Below are 20,513 nucleotides of genomic sequence, written 5' to 3'. Positions count from 1 at the left end.
AGAGCAGGTTCTATGTTTCTATCTCTTTGCTGTAAAAGTACCTGGTACCTGAAACAACCCCATTATTTTCTCCTACAAGTTGTTGTTTAACCAGTAAGTATGTGAGTTTGTAATTATTATACCAATGGCTCTGTTCCTCCTACAATGTTAAAGAACCTGCAGAAAGGGGATTGAAAAATAGAAGGACTTTGGAAGCAAAGGAAATATCTCATTGAACCCTGTGGACTAGTGTTATTGAACTTGCTTCACAGAATTTTTCTCCCTCCATCCATTGCACCAATCTTTTTTGTCTGTCTGGGTTTGTCTGTAGGGGTCTTAAAAAATGGGTTTGAGTTTCAACTAAAAAGAGAGTGAAATATTGATAGTCCATTGTTGTGTTTACCTATAGCTAGAATGTATTTATTTGGAATAACAGCAGTTCTTGTCAAGAAACCAGGCTGTAAAAGTGATGTGAGACCAGGAATCAGTTATATTGCTGCAGCAGCTTTGCTGAATCCCCAGAGTGGAGCTATCCTATAATGTACACGTGTATATACAGATATATGTATCCATCAGTTGGAGCCTTCAAATAAATTGAATCTGCTTAAAGCTTATCAATCCTGTGCATAAGATCTTTGGGTTTGTGTGAAGGCACCAGAAACAAAAAGGTGGCAGCACAGATTCAAGGACCACTGGAGCTGACAGAATTTGGTGCAATACAGAGGTTTTATATGCCTTGAAATCATAAGCACTTAGTCCCTCTACAGATAGTACTCTGCAGACAGTAAGCACCTGATTTGTGGGATAGCCAGCACTATAATTTATCAGGAGCTGAGTTGTCTGAATTGGTAATGGAGTTAGTCGTATATTCAACACTGATTTGAAGCTTCCAGAGAGAACGAAAAAAATTCACAATATTGGCACACTTCTAAAAGATGGCAGAAAATATGAAGATATTGTGGCTGGATAGTACCACCTGGAAGCATTGGGTCAAACCAGCAGTATTGGTGCAGTAGCCAAGACTCAAAGCAAGCAAGCATTAGGGGAAACATGGTTCTCTGTACCAACTGCAAAACTGACCTGCCTTCCAAGACCTTTGCAAGGTATGCAGTGTCAGAGGACACAGATTCCCCAAAGCATTAAATCTGGTTCCTGAGGTGTACCCAGGAGATTACAGTAAGATACTACCAAACAAGTGTGTGCAGAATATTGACATCAATAAGCATGAGCTGGACACTGACACAAACACAATTACATATACAAGCTTAATGGCCATCAAGGAGACAAGGCATAAAACAACATATGACCAACCAGTAGCATTGTTGGAGTGCAACAATTGATGTAAGTAATGATAATTGCTGAATCCCTACAGTAAACCTGTCTGCTGACCTATCCTTTAATATATATTTTTTAAAAAGTATACATATCAGTTATAATCTTGCAATGAATGAAACCTTCTTATAGGTAAAGTCTCTCTCTTTACCAGACCCTAAGGTTACTCTTTCATTTAAAAAAAAATGATTGGTGGTGGTTAATTCTGAGGGTTACCACATCTCAGGCTAGGGAAGAGGGTGAAAAGTAGAGTTCTGCATGGTAATCTCAGTTTGTGCAGGAATTGAACCCATGATGTTGGCATCACACAGGGAGATGATGACCTAGTGGTATTATCACTGGACAGATAATCCAAAGATCCAGGTAATTTTCTGTGGACCCATGTTTGAATCCTGCCACGGCAGATGTTGGAATTTGAATTCAATAAAAAAATCTGGAATTAGAAGTCTAATGATGATCACAAAACCATTGTCGATTGTCAGGAAAAATCTATCTGGTTCACTAACGCCCCTTAGGGAAGAAAATTGCCATCCTTACCTGGTCTGGACTAAATGTGACTCCAGACCCACAGTAATGTGGTTGATTCTTAACTGCCTGTGAGCAAATAGGGATGGGCAATAAATGCTGACCTAGCCTGCAATGCCCTCATTCTATGAATGAATTAATTTAAAAAACTGCACATCGCAAACCAAAGAACCAGCCAACTCAGCTATAGTTTATCAATCAAGTGAAAGATTAGCAAAATTGTGTGAAGGGGCCAGAAATGCAACGTATGTTCAAATTACCTTTTGCAAATGTTGAGCGAGTAGGAGAGATGCTCAAAACTTAAAACATAGAAACCTTTAAAATCTTGAGGACAAGTTGGAAAAAGAATATTAAGGATTCACAGATTAGAGTAACTAAGACTACATTCATTGCAAAATACAAAGTTAAGAAGAGTTCAGTTGGAGGCATTCAAAAAAATGAACAGTTTGGGAAAGAGATTAAAAAATGACACAGAAGATGTAACTTCTTTCAGAGTCTGTCTCTTACAAAATTATGATCTTTGTAAATCTGCAAATCACATCAGACAAGTTATTTAGATAAATGGAGGCATGAGATGTAAAATAAGGTTTGGATGCTTTCTTCAAGTAAAAGTAATTTGATTATTAAGATGAAAGGTACATGATTAAACATCATCAGTCATGGGTGGCAGCTTAAATGATCATTACTGTGCTCGGTAACGTATATTACTAGGAATAAATGCTATAGCCACCAATAATTTATTGATAAATAGATTGAAATATCTATTATCACGTAATAATTAGAAAAAAGGATTGCTTAATGATGCAGGGAACATAATGCTTTTCAACCCGACAATGTTTCTACCTGTTTTTGATCTGGATCTTGAACCACACACAGGAAACAGGATTAGTATAAATTGAAGAATATCCACTGCTGCGATATAAGCTGCTGTAAAAACCTGGGGATACACAAATATATATAATGTGAGACTTTTTCTCCTTGTGTGTTCCTTACTGGTGAATTCTATTCAAACAAATACTTTGGGAATCTTTTAATTGATGGAACTGTTTGAAGTGACCAGTGTGATTCGAACAGTAAAACCCTTTCCATTTTGCTCTGAAGAAGGGTCCCGAACTGAAACGTCAACATTCCTGCTCCTCTGATGCTGCCTGACCTGCTGTGTTCCTCTAGCTCCACACTGTGTTAACCCTTTAAAAGATCTTTCTGCCACTGGAACAGAAAATGCACACAAATTCCCTACAATCAGAATTACAGGGTCAAAATACGTAAAACATTGCTCAAATTTAGCATGGTAAACCAGAAAAAAAGTCTGAATTTTGTAGGTTTTATTTCAACCTGAGTTAATATCTAAAATTTATATTCTGTCTCTTACAAAATTATGATCTTTATAAATCTGCAAATCACATCAGACAAGTTATTTAGAAAAACAAAGGCATGAGATGCAAAATAAGGTTTGGATGCTTTCTTCAAGTAAAACTAATGTGATTAGTAAGATGAAAGGTACATGATTAAATATCATCAGTCCAGAGATTAGTTCCAAAACAGGCAATAAAAAAGTTCATTAACAGTTTTCCAGTTTTAATGTCTGCAATACAAAAGCCATAATCTTGAACTTTTATCAGCAACTAAAATCTCTTGGTCTTTACATCCGACACAGTACTCCTCAACAGCAAGTTGAACTTTCTACCCACATTTAAGAAGTGCTTTTGATTTTAACTCAAATCATCAAAATATTGTTTATCTTGCCTTTAGCAAGACCACAGTTAAAGTCTAAAGTTTCCTGTCTGAGTCTACAATGGCCCTACATACATCACAAAGATATCTTGGTGTATCTGCGTGTAACCACAGTTGGTTTGTCATAAAAAAAAACCTGTCTGATTCTCTGATATCCTAGAGGGAAAGAAATCTGTCATTCTTACCTGGTCTGGCTTACATGTGACTCCATACCATACCAATATGATTGGCATACGTAAGTAACTGCTTTTAGGCAATTAGGGATGTACAGTAAATGCCAGTGATACCCATATCCCGTAAACAAATTTAATAGAAATCTTGCACAATGAGAAATAAGTAGATACCTAGTTGCTGGGTGAGGAGGAAAAAAAACATAATTGTAGAGAAGTGTTTCTGTAAGGCTTCTGAAAATTGTCATGACGAAACAACCATAGGGAAGGCAGCAGTGTTGTAGTTCAAGGTACAATTTTTTAGGGTAGAACGGAATTATGATGACTTGGTATCAGAGCTATGGGGACAATTGCTCAGAAATAAACCAGAAAAGAGATGTTAAAAAAACATAGATGAGAATTTAAAATCAATTTGGTTAAGCATGGAGAGAGAGAGTGAAGCTTCGTTAATAAGTATTATTGGAGTGGTAGTGTTTTTGGAGGTCAGTTTGAATGAGTTCTTGTAGAGAAGGATTGTTGAAATAGTAGAATGTTAGAATGATGGAGATGGCAAGGCAAACATATTTTGATGATTGGGGTTTAAATAAGCAGTATTGTTTACTTCCTAAATATGGGTAGAAAGCTCAGCTAGATGCTGAGAAGTACCCTGCTGGAGGTAAAGACCAAGAGATTTTAGTTGTAGATAAAAGTTGGGGATTATGGCTTTTGCGTTGCTGACATTACAATGTGAAATGATGTTAGATAGAGAGGAAAGGGTTACTAACAACTTGTACATTTGAAAGAAAAGGATTTTTCTCAATGCAGGCATTGTAATACTAGCTATTTTTATTCTATTTCTGTGCAATTAATAACACCTCTTGTAAATAAAGTAAAAAGCACATGTTCAATATTTTGACAGAGTAATGTTACCAACTCCCCAGTGGATAGGAGAACACAGCAGACAGCACATTTGACAACTGGTATGTAAAAGCTTTGTAAAAGTCCAATATGGCATGCTATCCTATTCACCTCCACATATAACAGGCAAATTTTTGCTCTTGGTAGACACTGAGCAGCTTAGGGAGAATATCTTTTTGATTAAAAACTCAAATTTCAAGAGATTAATCTTATAATTTTCATAGGCAAGGATATAGAAATTCAAGTTGTTCCAACTGTTTTATATTACAATATTAAATTGTATCAATTAGCTTAAATTTGAAACAGGTAGCGTAGCAATGCACCATTTCTCAATGACCAAAAGAAGCACTGAATGTTAGGTAAAGTTTACTTTGGGTGAATAGTAGAAATATTAAGCCATTTCATCATAGAAACCCTACAGTGCAGATAGAGACCATTCAGCCCATTGATTCTACACCGACCCTCCAAAAAGCATCCCACCCTATCCCCATAACCCCACATTTATCACAGTTAACCCACCTAACCTGCACACTACAGAGAAATTTAGTGTGGCCAATCCAACTAACCTGCATATCTTTGGAGGAAACTGAAGCATCCAGCAGAAACCCACATAGAGACAGGAAGAATGTGTTAGCTCCACACAGACAGTGACTCAAGGCTGGAATCGAACGTGGCTCCCTGACACTGCAAGGCAGCAGAGCTAACCACTATGCCACCTATATTGAATTAATCAATTCTGTACTTCAGTATCCAAAACATTAGCAGAACAAATCCCAGAGCTGGGACATTAAAAGGAAATTAGTGCATTTTAGATTACAAGATGTTTCAGCAAGATTCAAACAGTCAACAGAGCCAGGAAAAACATCATAGGAAGGAAGAAATAACTAAATAAATGAAGGAGTAATTAAGATACATAAATATCAAGATTCCTGATGGCAAACAAGATGAAAATAAAATGAGGGATAACATGTGCAAATCCAAAAGAGGCAGAAAGGATGAAAGTGAAGGAGATTCTGGAGAAGTTGCAAAACAAAACACTTTGAGAAACTAGCAAGGTAATGGTCAAGAGAAGCTGGTGTCAGAACCAAAAGGAAATTTTGACTCCAAGTAATGAAGAAACAAACTGCAGTAAAATAGATTCAATAAACTATAATGACCAACCTGAATATTCAGCTGTTTTGCTAGAAGCGCACCAAACATGTTGCATATATCTCCCAAAAAAGTATAGATGGTACAAGACAAAGATGCTTCTCTCCATGTTCTCCATTTGCAGCGCCAATAAAAGAGCCTAAAAACAAAATGTAAACAAATGAAACCCTGAATGCAATGGCTCTGATATTTCAGAGCTCCAGAGGAACACAGAAGATCTTCAAAGGATTGAATTTCAACTCCCAGAACTGGGATTTATTGGGGTCATATCAGAGATTTTTTTTTAAATGGGTCAGGAGTTGAACCTGCCTAGTATCAGTCTTAACAGAAGCAAAAAGCGTACTAGTTGTTCAGTCTGCTCAAAAGAATGGGTTGGTCATTCAAATATTAGAATGAAGGCAGATGGCTTCATTGTCAAAGATTTCCCAGGTATCAGCCAGATGAGATGAAATCTATAAGTAAAATTCTTTAAGACATGATTAGGGATCAGGAGGAGCTGAAATGTTTCCTACAGTCCCAACTAAGCAATCCGTCAACCGCAACTCCGCGATCTGTCAGCTACCATGATCAATACTAGATCTACCTCCATTCCAGTCCCTGAAATCAGCCACCTGAACACCAACTGCACACCCTCCCAACCCACTCCCCTACACATGGATCTACCTACACTTCAGCCCTGTGAAAGAGATTTCCTGTCCAAAAGACCTCTAATCTGCCGCTCAAGCTGCCCATGACCAGGGACCACACAGAAAAAGCAGAGCTGCAATAAAATACTGCAGGCCATTCGGGAAACCTGTCATTTTGAGTTTGCTGACCTGACAACAACCCGCCCATACAGAACTCACCCACAGATTAGAATCAGAAATCAAACTGGAAACAGATTCATCATGCAAAGTCAGAAAGCTGTAACTCTTTAAATCACTCATTTCAAAACATACCTGTCCTTTGTGTACCACATACACAGATAAATTGGTATGTGCAAATTGGAGGCAGAACTAAGCCATTCGAATACTCAGACTTGCTCCATCATTCAACAAAATTCCAACTGATTGTTTGAGCTCCGAATTCCATGTTACTATCTGCCCCCGATAACCTTTGATACCCTTGCCTAGCAAGAATCTACCAATCCCCATTTTAAAAATATCCAAAAGCCTTGCTCATCTGCTGCACTTGCACACTGACTCATGCACTAGAACAAAGTGATCCATCTGCACCTTGGAATTCTGCAGTCATTTACTGTTTAAATTTATGACTTCTTTATTCTTCCTGCCAAAGTGAACAACTTCAAATTTTCCCACATTATACTCCATATGTCAGATTTTTGCCTACTCACTTAAAAAGAATGCAGATTGATATTGATAGCTGATGTCATCTTCACAACATTCTTTCCAACCTAACTTGGTGTCACCTGAAAATTTAGATATCATACCTTCATTTCCCCACATCCAAGTCTTTGATGTAAATTATAAAAAGTTGATGGTCCAGCAAGAAACCCTGTAGGACTCCACTTGTCGCATCCTGCCAATCAGACAGAGACCAATCTATGCATACACTGTTTCCTGCCAGCCAGCTAAACATTTATCCATGCTAATATGTTACCCCATACCATAAGATTTCGTTTAATGCAAAAGCACTTCATGGTAGCCTATCTGATCTAAGTATAGTGTGTCTACAGCATGTGTTACTCCTTCTAAAGACTCCAATAAATTGGTCAAACATCATTTCCTTTTTATTAAAAGGACAAAAAGCAGAGGGTTGGGATAAATGAGTCCTCCTCTCGATGGTGAATTGCACTGGGGGGCGGGGGGCACAGTTCTCGGACCTCAACTATTTACAATCTATATAAATGATCTGTAAGCAGGGATAGTTAACTGCAAAATTCGCAGATAATACTAAAATGGGAAACCAGGCATGATGAGGAGATAAAGAGTTTACAGATGGATATTGATAAGCTAGGAGAATGGGACAGAATCTGGCAGATGGAGTTCAATGTGAAAGTGTGAGGTTGTTCATTTTGGCCCAAAAAATAAAAGGGCAAATTATTATTTAAGTGGGAAGCAGATTCAAAGTGCATCAGTGCAGACGGATCAGGGTGACCTTGTGTATGAATCACAGGAAATGGGTATGCAGGTGCAGCATATAATAAGAAAAGCAAATGGAGTCCTGGCATTTATTGCAAAAGGACTGGATTATTAAAGTAAAGAAGTGTTGTTACAATTATATAAGGTACTGCTAAGACCACATCTGGCATATTACATCCAGTTTAGGTCTCCTTACGTGAGAAAGGATGTGGTGGCACTGGAGACAGTTCAGAGGAGGTTCACCAGGTTGATTCCAGGAATGAAAGGGCTGTCGTACAAGGGGGATTTGAATAGTTTGGGCTTGTACTCACCGGAGTTCAGAAGAATGAGGAGGCATTTGATTGAGGTATATAAAATCTAAAGGATAAGGTGGATGTTGAACAGACATTCCCACTTGTGGAACAGTCTCAAACAAGTGCTCATTGATATAGTGTGAGAGGAGGTAAGTTTGAAACTAAGATGAGGAGAAACTACTTCTTTCAGAGGATTGTGAATCTGTGGAACTCACTGCCCTTGAGTGCAGTGGAGGCAGAATCAATCAATAGATTCAAGAAAGAAATATTATATATTTCTGATGAAAAGCAGGATAAAGGGAACTATGAAGCAGGCAGGAAAGTAGAGTTGAGACCAGGATAAGATCAGCCTTGATCATGTTAAGTGGCAGAGTGGGCTCAAAGGGCTGAATTGTCTACTCCCACTCCTAGTTCCTATAAAACCATGCTGACTCTTCTTGATTACATTGACTTTTTCCAAGTGCTCAGCTATAATCTCTTTAGTGATATATTCTTTCTCAATTTCCTGTTTTCTGCCTCCCTCCCTTCTTTGATAGGGCAGTTATACTTGACATTTTCCAGTCTGCTGGAACCTTTCTTGAATTTAGGAAACTTTGAACACCAAAATACCAATGTATCTACTTGCTCATTAGCAAACCACTTTTAAGAATCTAGGATGAAGTCCATCTGGATCCAAAGACTTGTCAGTCCACAGCTCCATCAGTTTACTGAGCGTCACTTTCCTCATGATTGTAATGTTGCTAAGTTCCTTTCTCCCTTCCTCTTCTTAATTTACAGGGTTGTTTTGAATTTTTTTTTGTATGTCTGATATTGAAAACAGAAACAAAATATTTGTTCATTCCATCCACCATTTCCTTGTGCTCACGATTAACTCTCCAGTCTCATATTTTAGAGGATCAACACTCACTTTAATAACTCTTTTCCTTCTTAAGTACCTGTTGAAACTCTGGCTATCTGTTTTACATTTCATTCTTTTATTTCCTCCTTTTTAGTAATTCTCTTCCATTCTTTATAGCTTGGCCAATCATCTGACCTGCCACTCATCTTTGCACAATCATATTCTTTTTCAAGTTTGATACCTTTCTCTTAATTCCTTAGTTAGCAATAGAAGGGGAGTCCACCCTTTAGAAAGTTCTTTATGGAGGAATCTGTTTAAAAATATTCTGACATATCCCCTTAAATGTCTGCCACTGCATCCAGTGATCTATCTCCTAGCCTTGTAGGCTTCTATACATCAGATAACTTTGATTTCATGCCTGCATAGTTGTCCTTATTTAGGTTTAAAATACTAGTCTAAGACTTAATCTTCTCCCTTTTAAACTGGATGTAAAATTCAGGCATACTGAGTTCATTCCTACGTAGGGGTGCCTTAGCTCTGAGCTAATTAATTAATTCTGCCACATTACACAATACCAAATATAGTAGAGTCTTCTCTCTGATCAGTTTCAGGAATTTTTTTAAAGCAGTACAATCTTAAACGCATTCTACAAACTCCTCAATAAGTATGAAGCTTTTTCCCAGGGTGGAGGGGTCAATTACTGGAGGACACAGGTTCATGGCGCATGGCGCAGAAAGGGGAGAAGTTTAAAAGAGAGGTGTGAGGCAAGTTTTTCACTCGAAGGGTGGTGAGTACCTTGAACAGACTGACAGAGGAGGTGGTGGAAGTAGACACAATAGCAGCATTCAATAAGCACCTGGCCGAAAACATGAATAGGAAGGGAATAGAGAGATACAGATCCTGCAAGTGAAGACAGTTTCAGTATGGAGGGCAAAATGTTTCGGCGCAGGCTTGGAGGGCCAAAGGGCCCATTCCTATGTTGTATTGTTCTTTGTTCTCTTTGTTATTACTTCCTTTCTGATTTTCCCCTTTTACGTGCAGTTTAATGTCACTCATGATTATTGCTGTTTCTTTATCACAAGCACCCAATATTTCTTCTTGTATACTTCTTTTGTCATCGTATTTGGGAGACTGCAGATCACTTTCACTAGTGACCTCCACACCTACTATTTCTCATCTCCCCCTAAAGTGATTCTATATCATGATCTTTGATCAAGAGTGCAGCTGCTTCTACTCTTCTTCAACGTCAAATATTCTCAATCTTCAAAACCCAGTCCTCGTTATTCTGCAGTCACAAATCTATAACAATTATTAGATCATATTTACTCACTTCAGTGTGTGCCATCAACTTATTTACTTTGTTATGAATAATACGCACATTCAGATATATGGCCTTCAGTTTTATTATCTTTGTAGCATCTTGTTTTGACTGATGGTATAGTTTTAGGCTCTCTCTCTCTGTCTGTTCCTGCTATTGCCTGATCTTCATTTTTCACGTTATTAGTTTGCTCTCCTGCCTTGACTCTATCCTTAGATTTGTTACATTTAATCAAGCTTGATCCCTTCCCTTCCCCACCTTCCAAGCACAATTCATGAAAGGACCATCCCAACAGTACAGAACTCACTTTCCCCAGTACTGCTTCCAGTGTGTCATGAACCAGAACACATATCACCCACACAGCCTTTCATCTGCAAAATCACTTTTCTAATCTTATTCATTCTTTGCTAATAATAACCCTCGGGTATTTTGGAGATCTGAGCTCATGTCATGACCACACAAATTTTAATCAGATTTTGCCCTAAAAATGTGTTCTGTATTCATAAGCATTGAACAGGGAGTCAACCAATGTTGTCAGCCAGAAGACACTAAACATTAAATCACAAAACATGTCAAGCTACATAGAACTTAAAATTGTATGGGTGTGTTACAGGATATCCTGGTAAAAGACAAAGTAAGAGCTATGAGTACGACTCTTTCTTGCCAAAGGACACTGTAATTTGGGTTATACATGATAACAATATAACATAATCTTTAATTTTACTATACTTATGAACTCTCTCATGATATGAAACTTCCTGGAAATGATATCCATGAATAACAGTGGCAGTAACAAATATCAGCAACATTAATAATACAAACTTGTATGGCAAAATTCAAATGCTAAATTCCATTCATATCAGACTTTTCTATCAGAAACAATTTTAGTTACTGTAAACAAGATCATAAATATGCTGTTAGCTGTTACTATCTTTGCCTACGTAACAGCAATAGACTTCAAAACCAATTAATGAATTAATTATGTAGCACGTTGGGGCAATGAGGTAATATCAGGTACTACATAATTCTTAATTTTTTTTTAAATGTTTCACACAATTTTGAAGCACACTTTATGAACAAATATGGGTGCCATTTTGTGCAAGCAACTTCCTTCAAGAAATCACAGATGATTAACTGACATCCTATGAATGATTTTGCTTGATCAAACAGAAATGTTGGTTTGAGACCTGATTATTCTCAGCTTTTTAAATACCTTGCAGGGGTCTTTAACTGGCAGATAGATGTCAGATTAGGAGATCATTGAGAGTTTATCCACTTTGGTGTGATATACAGCAGCTTATTATTGAAATGGAGTAACACTGCAGTTAGTGTAGTCATCTATTGTGTATAATTCATAGATGAATCACAAAAAAGTTAACACGTTAATAAAACAAAGAACTGTAGATGCTGCAAGACCTGATGAATTTCTGCAATACTTTCTGTTTTTGTTGAAGAAGTTGACATGCAGGATTACAGCAAGTAGCTAGGAAGACAAATGGAATATTGCAAGGGGCTTTATGCATAAAAGTAGGGAAGTCTTTTTTTTTTTAATTCCTTCATGGGGTGTAGGTATGGTTCGCTGGTCCCGTACATATTATCCATCCTTACAGGTCCTTGAGTAGATGGTGGTGGCCTACTTGAACCACTGCAGTCCTTCTGCTGTAGGTAGATCCAAAATGCCATTAGGAAGGGAGTTCCAGGACTGTCACTCCGTAACACAGAAGGAGCGGAGATGTATTTTCAAGTCAGGATGATGAGTGGCTTGGAGAACTTGCAGGTGGAGGTATTCCCACATACCTGCTACCTGACCCTGTCCTTCTCGGCAGAGGGGTTATGGGTTTTTAGAAGTGCTGTCTAAGCTGACTTGGCGAATTTCTGCAGCACATCGTCTGAATAGTACATACTATTACTGAACATCAGTGGTAGAGGGAGTAGATGCTCGTGCTGCCAATCAAGTGGACTGCTTTGCCCTGGATGGTGTCAAGTTTCTTGAATATTGTTAGAACTGCACTCATCCAGGCAATTAGGGAGTATTCCATTACACTCTGATTTGTGCTTTGTAGATAGTGGACAGGCCTTGGGGAATCAGGAGGGAAGTTACACATTGTTGCATCCTCTCTGACCTTCTCCTGTAACCACAGTACTTTTATGGCATGAGGGTTAGCTTCTCTCTTGTTGGAATGGTCAGTGCCTCACACTTGTGTGGTGGAAATGTTACTCGCCATTTGTTAGCCCAAATCCAGGTATTGACCAGGTCTCCCTGTATTTGGACATGGACTGCCTTACAGAAATCAAAAATGGTGCTGAACATTGCTGGTGACTGCACAAACATCCCCATTTCTGAACTTATAATGGAGGTAAGGTCATTAATGAAGCTGCAGCTGAAGATGGTTGGGCCCAGGACTGAGGAACTCCTGTAGGGATGACCTTAAGCTGAGGTGATTGACCTCCAACAACCCAACCATCTTCCTATGTGCCAGTATGGCTTTAACTAATGGAGACCTCATCCACCTCCCTGCCAGTTTTACTGAAGCACTTTGATGCCACAGTTGGTCAAATTTGGCCTTAATTTCACTCTCACCTCACCTCTGGAATTCAGCCCTTTTATCCATGTTTGAACCAAGGCTCTAATGAGGTCAGGGGCTGAGAGGCCCTGGTGGAACCCAAACTGGACATCACTGAGCAGGTTATTACTGAACACATGCTTCTTGACAACACTGCTAATGACATCTTCCATCACTTCACTGATGGTCGATAGCAGACTCATGGTACAGTAATTGGCCAGGTTAGATTTGTCTTGCTATGTGTACAGGACGTACCTGGGCAATTTTCCACAGTATCAGGTAGATACCAATGATGTAAGTGTACAGGAACAGCTTGGCTAGGGGTGCAGTAAATTCCAAAGCATGTGCTTTCAGAATTATTGCTGGAATGTTGACAGGGCTCAAAGCTTTTACAGTATCCAGTTCCTCCAACCATTTCTTGATATCACATGGAGTGAATCAAATTGGCTGAATAGTGGTATCTGTGATTTTGGAGATCTCTTGAAGGCTGAGATGGATTACCCACACAGGGCTTTGGTGAGACACCTAGACTATGGCGTAGAGTTTTTGTACCTTATCAGAAAGGCAAATGCTTGCATTTGCAATGTAACTGGCATCTTCTCGTAAGCTGGCAAAAATTATATACCTGAAATAACGGAAGTTTGCTGTGTTACTGTGATCTCCATGACGTCCAAGTAGCCAGTGGAGGGTGCAAGTGAGATGGCTCTCTGCTAATAAGTTTGATTTAAGGCAAAGTTGCATTATTGTTTAAGTGATATATGCTGTAAATAAAGTATAACAATCATGTGTATACCCCCTACATTACATTTCTGTAACTTAGTGAATGTTTTCATATTGATTATTTGGACCTCTTGACCAACCAGAACATTTGATCAACCAGCACACTCCTGGTCCCACAGGTGTTGTTTAATAAAATTTTGCTATAATTTAAGGAAGGCTAATTTGGCTGGTTCCAAGAATAAATAAGCTATCATACGATGAAAGGCTGAGTAGTATTCATTGGAATTTAGGGAGATGAGATGTGATTTTACTGAAACATATTTCTAAGGGGCATCTCAGGACAGATGTTCCCCTCATTGTGGAAATCTGAAACAGGGCAGGGGGAAAGGAGTAGAGTTTCAGTATAAGAAGCTGCCCATTAAGTTGGAGAGGAAAAGAAATTTCTTCCCTCAGAATTATTAATCTTTGTAATTCTGCACTCCAATAAACTGTGAGGCTGCATCATTGAATATATTCAAAGCCAAGTCAGACAAGGAATTTGAGAGTTATGGGGACAAGCAGGCAAGTTGAGATGACACTCAGATTAGCCATGACCTTATTGAATAGTGAAGCAGACTTAAGGGACTAAATAGCTTACACCTGCTCCTTTTCTTACATTCTCATGTAGATTGACACCTTAGCAAAAAGGAGTCTCTTTGATAATGCAGCTTTTCTTCAGTATTACAGTGATTTGATGGATGTCAATATGCAAAATTAGTAACATGAAATATAGATAAAAAATGACATTCAATTTGTGTCCTTTGTTAAATTACCAGCAAATGTTATTAAAGTGCGATTTAGCCACAACTTGAAGTATCAATAGAGATTTTGATTCATGCTATTTTTGCAAGAGCTTCAGTTGTTGGTTTACAAAATTCAGAGATAAAGTCTGAACTGTTAGAATAAGAAGTGAGTCATAAATGCACTATTTGCTCAGAATGGTCAACTAGAGCTTTACAATCAATAGATTGTTTTTACAGTACAGTCACTAATGTTGCAGGAAATGTAGGTATCTATAGACAATGGACCTTACAAAATAGCACATGAATAAGATGTCCAGAAATCTGTTTTTATTCATGTTTTAGTGAAAACAAAATCCAATAGATACCAGGAGATCCATTTGCTCTCCTAATAGTTCCATGTGCCCTTTTATCGCTTGAACATATACAAGGGCCTTCAGTTCCAGCGATCTGAAAGATGCACCCAGTGAGAGCCTGACTCCACGAAACAGTGTGACATTATTAGAGACTCTCATAGATGACAAAAGGAGGCATTGAGAAACATTCATTTGAGAGGGCACTGAGGAAAATTCTCATGTTCCATTTGCGTGACAATGCATGATATATACAAATATACTAACTCGGAGCCGGTATAAGTTACTCGGTGCTTCGAGACTGAAATGTCATTCCGATTACGCCACCTCCCCACTTAACCCCGATAACCTTTCATTCCCCCGATACCAAGAATCCTGATGAAATCATCCTAAGAATCTGACTTAAAAATAGGTAAAAGACTGTTTTCTGCCTCCTTTCGAGGAAGAGATGTCCAAAGGCTCAACTCAGAAATTAAAATTCTTACCCGTCTTAAAACTCCGTTTTAAATAGCAGATATCTAGTTCTAGAATCTCTCACAAGATGAAACGTTATTTTGCACATATATACTGTGGAGATCCCTCAGGATCGTCTTTATGTTTCAATCAAATCGCCTCTTACATTTAACTCCAGTTTAATGTTTTAACGAAGATCTGTAGCTCGAGTTGCAGTTGGAGTTGTTGATTGGTTCGCCGAGCTGACTGATTTTCGTGCAAACGTTTCGTCTCCCTTCCAGGTGAAATCGACAGCACTACCGATGTCACCTTGAAGGTAAACGAAACGTTTGCATGAAAACCAGTCATCTCGGTGAACCAACCAACAACTCCAATTTAACTCCAATTACAAGCTTATCCTGTCCAACCTTTCCCCAAATAACAACCCAACAATTCCAGGTATTAGTCTAATGAGCGTTCTCTGAACTTTTTTTTGTTCATTTACTGTATGTGGGCCTCATTAGCTGGAAAAGGTGGTGACAAGCTGCCTTCTTTAATCACGGCCATCCATTCGGTGTAGGTAGAGCCACAATAATTCCAACACGTCTACATCCTTCTCTAAATAAGGAAAACAATGCTGTACATAGTACGCTAGTTGCAGTCCATCACTGCCCTACATAACTAAAGCACAATCACCTTACTTTTGTACTTATACAAATACTATCACAATCTAAAGCATTAAACTTCCTAATCACCTGCTGTACCTACTTGGTAATCTTTTGCGATTCACACTGTAGCACACTTAGATCCCTCTGTATCTCAGAGTATTGCAATCTCTCACCATTTGAAGAAAAATGTTTTATCTTTGGATGACTTCAATATTTTTCCATATTATTGCTCAGTTGCCAGGTCTTCACACACTCACTTCACCCATATATATTCCTTTGTTTTACAACCATTGTGATCCCTTCACAATTTACTTTCCTACTTATCTTGCCGCATCAGCAAATTTATCAGCCATGCCTTCATCCAAGTAATTTATACAACTATTACAAAAGTTGTCTCCAACATTGATATCTGTGCACACCCAACTCAATATATATTGTCAGTTTTTCGATGATTTCGGATGATTTCATCAGGATCCAGGGACTTGTCAATCAGGTCCAACAATTTCCTCACTACCACTTCTTTGGAGTTTTTAATTTTCTTGAGTTTCTCCCTTCCACTTCCGGACTTATTCCTGGGATGTCGTCGGATTTAGCGGCACTTCCTCTGACTCAACTGTCAGCCTAGATAATGTTTAAATCCACAATCTTTCAAAAAGGAAAATCTCTTTATTTGAAATAAAGTGCAAATGTATAGCAGGTAAAGCTCTCCGATTGATACAGGATCCCTAACTTTACAGACTATGCCATGTACTTCCAGCGTACAGACCTGCAAGTGATTGTTTCGCCTTATGTTCGTAACGAGAGAACCCAACAAAAAGCTGCCTGAACTCAACACAGATACAGAACCCCCACCCCCACCATGCTTTAATCTTTCACAGCTTCGAATCCAATTCATTTTAAAAGGCTCGGAAATTTATGCCATTCTGATCTGGCCGGTGTTCAAACAAAAAAATCCTTCCGCCTATTGTACTGAACGCTTTTCCAGTGTGGATAATTCAGCTCCCCTTCTGCAGTCAGAGATTGGAAGAAGGAGAAAGTGGCAATATTCCAGAAAACTTTCCCTCTCTATTGGCGGAGGGGGGTTCCTAATAGAGAATAAAATATTGGTTATACTTACATAATGTGAGCGATTGCCCAAAATAACATCGATAAAACCCAGAGCGCGAAGGAAATGCAAACTTTCTCCCGGATGAAACAGCTGATCCAATAATTCCAATTCCATAAGGAAGATGAAGCAGTCGGAATTCCATCAGCCGGAGTTACTCCTTGCAGGCGACTCTGATTGTTGTCGACTGCAGAACTCATCGTGACTTCTTAGTTTGCTTAGAAATTCATTGACACCAACAAGACGAATGTTCTTACTCGCTTAATTCTCAAAATAAAATCTACCTCTAAGCATCGGCCCTTCCTGGTCAGTGTGAAAGACACAAATAGCCTAATTTGGTTACAAGTGGGCTCCGAATAGGCACCCGGAGAGTTTGACTCGCAGCTCTCGCTCGGCAGAAAGGGATCGCCAGTTTCAGTCTCCGTCTCTTCCTGCTTTCAGGAGATGTGACGACTCCAGCTCCTGAGCTATACTACGTTCAGGCAAAGAATGGGCGCAGTCTCAGCACAACTTTCCCACTACAAACCTTAGCAATTTAAACACGGAACTATTGTAATTCTGTCCATAAATAAAAACATACCCACAGGAATATATTAACCCAAAACATCGTTGCCCTTTTCACTCTGGGCTAACTTATTTTTTTTTAAAACACTGCAAGTTCCGTACGTGAAGAAAAGACGTATAATCAAAGCTCTTAAAGGTGCAGTGCCTTCCCAGCACAGCATCTTTGAAAATCTTCCACATTTTAAAGTATTTTTAATCAAACCGTTCAGATGTGTTATTGCACACTTATTGAAAGCAACATCAATTACTCCAATGCTTAAAATGTCTTCAAGTGTTTATCTAATTCCTTTTTGCTCTTCCAATCGGATTGTTGCAGTTTTACCTCTTCCTATCCTGACTAATGGCCACACAAATTACAATGCTCTTGGAGACGCTGTAAAGTTACCTACTCTTAGAAGGCGTGCTCAGCTTCCTATACGTCACACGAGCCACTCCTCATGGTCAGAAACCAGAAGCTAATTTAAAGCAACTCAGGAGCATTTGCAGCACGGAAAATTGGAGCAATTTGGAGTTTTCACATGGCACAGAAATGAGAAACGATGGTTCTTAACTATCGTGTCATTTTGTTCTAAAACCTAAAGAATTAAACTTTAAATATTTATATGTTCTTTGTAGTTTATGCCTACATAATATTTAATTCTTGATGCAGTAAAAATCTGTTTGGATCTCAAGATCCTAGTTGATGGTAATATCAGATAATTCAGAATGAAATTTGGCTTGATTTGGCTGTACGTTTTATTTTAGCAGTGTGGTTATGATAGTTGTCACTTAAAACATTACCAAGAGGCTGACAATGTATCTTCAACAAAAGAACAAAAATTATTACACATGGAAAGGGGAAAAAAAAAACCACACAATAACTAGTTGAAATAGATTTATTACACCTATCAAAAATAAAGATTAAACCCTTCTACCTCAATAATTGAAGGTGTTAAGAGTTTAGTAACACAAATAAAGATACCTAAATGCATTTTTTAATCTTCGGGTTAACTTCTGATAGTGGGTGATTAGTTTTTGAACTGTTTAATCCCTTTTGACATTAATCCCTTGTGATTGTACTAAGTGAAGAATACTTTAACTAGCCCACTTGTAAATATTGATTACTATCCATTTGTTACATCTAATTATGGATTTTTAAATATTACACGGTTTTTTTTTCAGAGAAAATTTACAAAGTGCCAGAGAAATTTGGACAGACCTACTTACTTTGCCCATCATTGTTTTATTTCAGATCTGCAGTTTGTGGTTTTATTTCAGTTTAATTTTCTGTATTAGTTTAAATAAAATACTGTCAAAGTTTTAAAAACATTGCTAAATTATTTACAAGTGAAATAGTCATTCCAAACGCAACTGCAACAGTAAACATGTCACCCAGGAGGAGGCCTCTGTAAGGCAGTAGCTGAAAAGTAACTGAACTAATCAACATTATACAGACCCAGCAAGATATGTCTGATTTAATTAAGAACACACACGAAATAAACAGTCTACAGAGCTAAATCAGGTTTCTGCTACTAGAATTGGTATTAGCTTATCATGCATGCCTCACCTAACCAATCGAAACCTAACCACATACTGCCTGAATAAGGAGAATTCACAGTGAGGGTGTTCTGATGATGCTGATGTCCCTGTCCCTGTCATTGTTTTTGAAATTGTTCTAATAACTTTATAGATTTGTGAACCTTGTCCAAACATACTCTTACCTGGGAGTAGTTTTGTTTGTGGTCAAACCCTGGAGGCTCACAATTCATGTTAAATTGGTTCTTTATAGCAACTTTACAGATACTCAAACTACATTGAAAGGTCATCCTGCCACCCCACCACTTTAAAGTTCCTTGTTCAATTTGCATGCTGTATTTGTATTTTTCCCCTGTAAATGTCTGCTTTCAATGCTAATTAGTTAAGTAAAACCAGCCACACTGCATCCTCATATCCCTTTAATCTCTTTCTGCACTACAACCTTGAGATATCGTTGCTCCTCCAATATCTGCGTTTGTTCCCATGTCTACATATGCCAAGGCATTAAGCTTTGGATTTTTCCTCTTTCTACCATTAAGATACTTCCCAAAATCTACCTTCTTGACCAACTATTTGAACAGCACTTGGTGGGGCTGGGCATCAAAAGCTGCTTCATGATGCCCCTGAGAAATACTTGGGATTGTTTCATATTAAAGACATTATGTAAATACAAGTCACTCTTGCGAGCTCCGCTCAAAAAAATATGCTCGTGATCCTTTGTACCTATAGAAAGCCACCCTTATTTGCATTCTGTCTGTCCTCTCGAGTATCACTGGATCATTTGTCACTTCCTGAATCCACGTCCACCTTTCTTGCAATTCTAACTTTGAATCCATCCAATCAGGTTCCTGACTCACCACTATTAAAAAAGCCAGCAAAATTCCAAACATCATTTCTCACTGTGAATATGATAGGTTAAGCCCTTCTCAACCCTCCTACTCACCATCTTAAACAATCACTCCATCACTGCACACTGCTGTCTAGTGCAAGCTGTACTAGAGCAACACCGCAATGTTCATTAATGGCACCTTCCCAAATAACACTTATTATTTAACATGGGCATTGCACAAGAACATAATCACTTGCAGATACCCCTCCAAACCACAGATCATTCTGACTTAGAAAGGTATCACCTTTCCTTCACTGCTGCTGGGTCAGTTGCTGGGAACTACCTTACACTCACTCTACTGTGAATGTATCTACACATGAACTGCAGCTGTTCAAGGTGGTTCCCAACGATTTCCTCAAGGGCAATAAACATTTGCTTCATCAGCAATGCTCACATCCTATGAACAAGGAAAACAAAATATTAAATAATTTCAGAATTACTGCACGACTAATTCACTTGCAGCTTATTCACTTCCTAGTATGTTTGGTATTTATGGTATTAACAGAATCAGAATCACTCTCATAATACACCATTTCTGTGTAACTCAAATGCCCTTAAATCTCCTCCCCCCCACCGCCCCCACCCCCACCGCGACCGCCGGTCTTCGT

General features: G+C 38.5%; 1 protein-coding gene across 3 annotated transcripts in view; it reads right to left on the bottom strand.

The window, feature by feature from the left end:
- Positions 1 to 17,838, bottom strand: part of tmem44 (transmembrane protein 44) — a 49,251-nt gene extending 31,413 nt beyond the window's left edge. For all 3 annotated transcript variants that reach the window (XM_048604253.1, XM_048604254.1, XM_048604255.1), the window contains exons 1-3: positions 16,950 to 17,838; positions 5,799 to 5,925; positions 2,680 to 2,773 (exon numbers count right to left, since the gene is read on the bottom strand). In XM_048604253.1, the coding sequence (XP_048460210.1) occupies positions 2,680 to 2,773; positions 5,799 to 5,925; positions 16,950 to 17,137 (409 nt within the window). In that variant the 5' untranslated portion in view covers positions 17,138 to 17,838. The remainder of the gene's footprint in view (positions 1 to 2,679; positions 2,774 to 5,798; positions 5,926 to 16,949) is intronic.
- Positions 17,839 to 20,513: the final 2,675 nt, after the last annotated feature.

This window comes from Rhincodon typus, chromosome 13 (genome assembly GCF_021869965.1).
Source record: "Rhincodon typus isolate 14 chromosome 13, sRhiTyp1.1, whole genome shotgun sequence".
NCBI classification, from domain to species: Eukaryota; Metazoa; Chordata; class Chondrichthyes; order Orectolobiformes; family Rhincodontidae; genus Rhincodon; species Rhincodon typus.
This window is presented reverse-complemented; position numbering and strand designations above follow the sequence as displayed.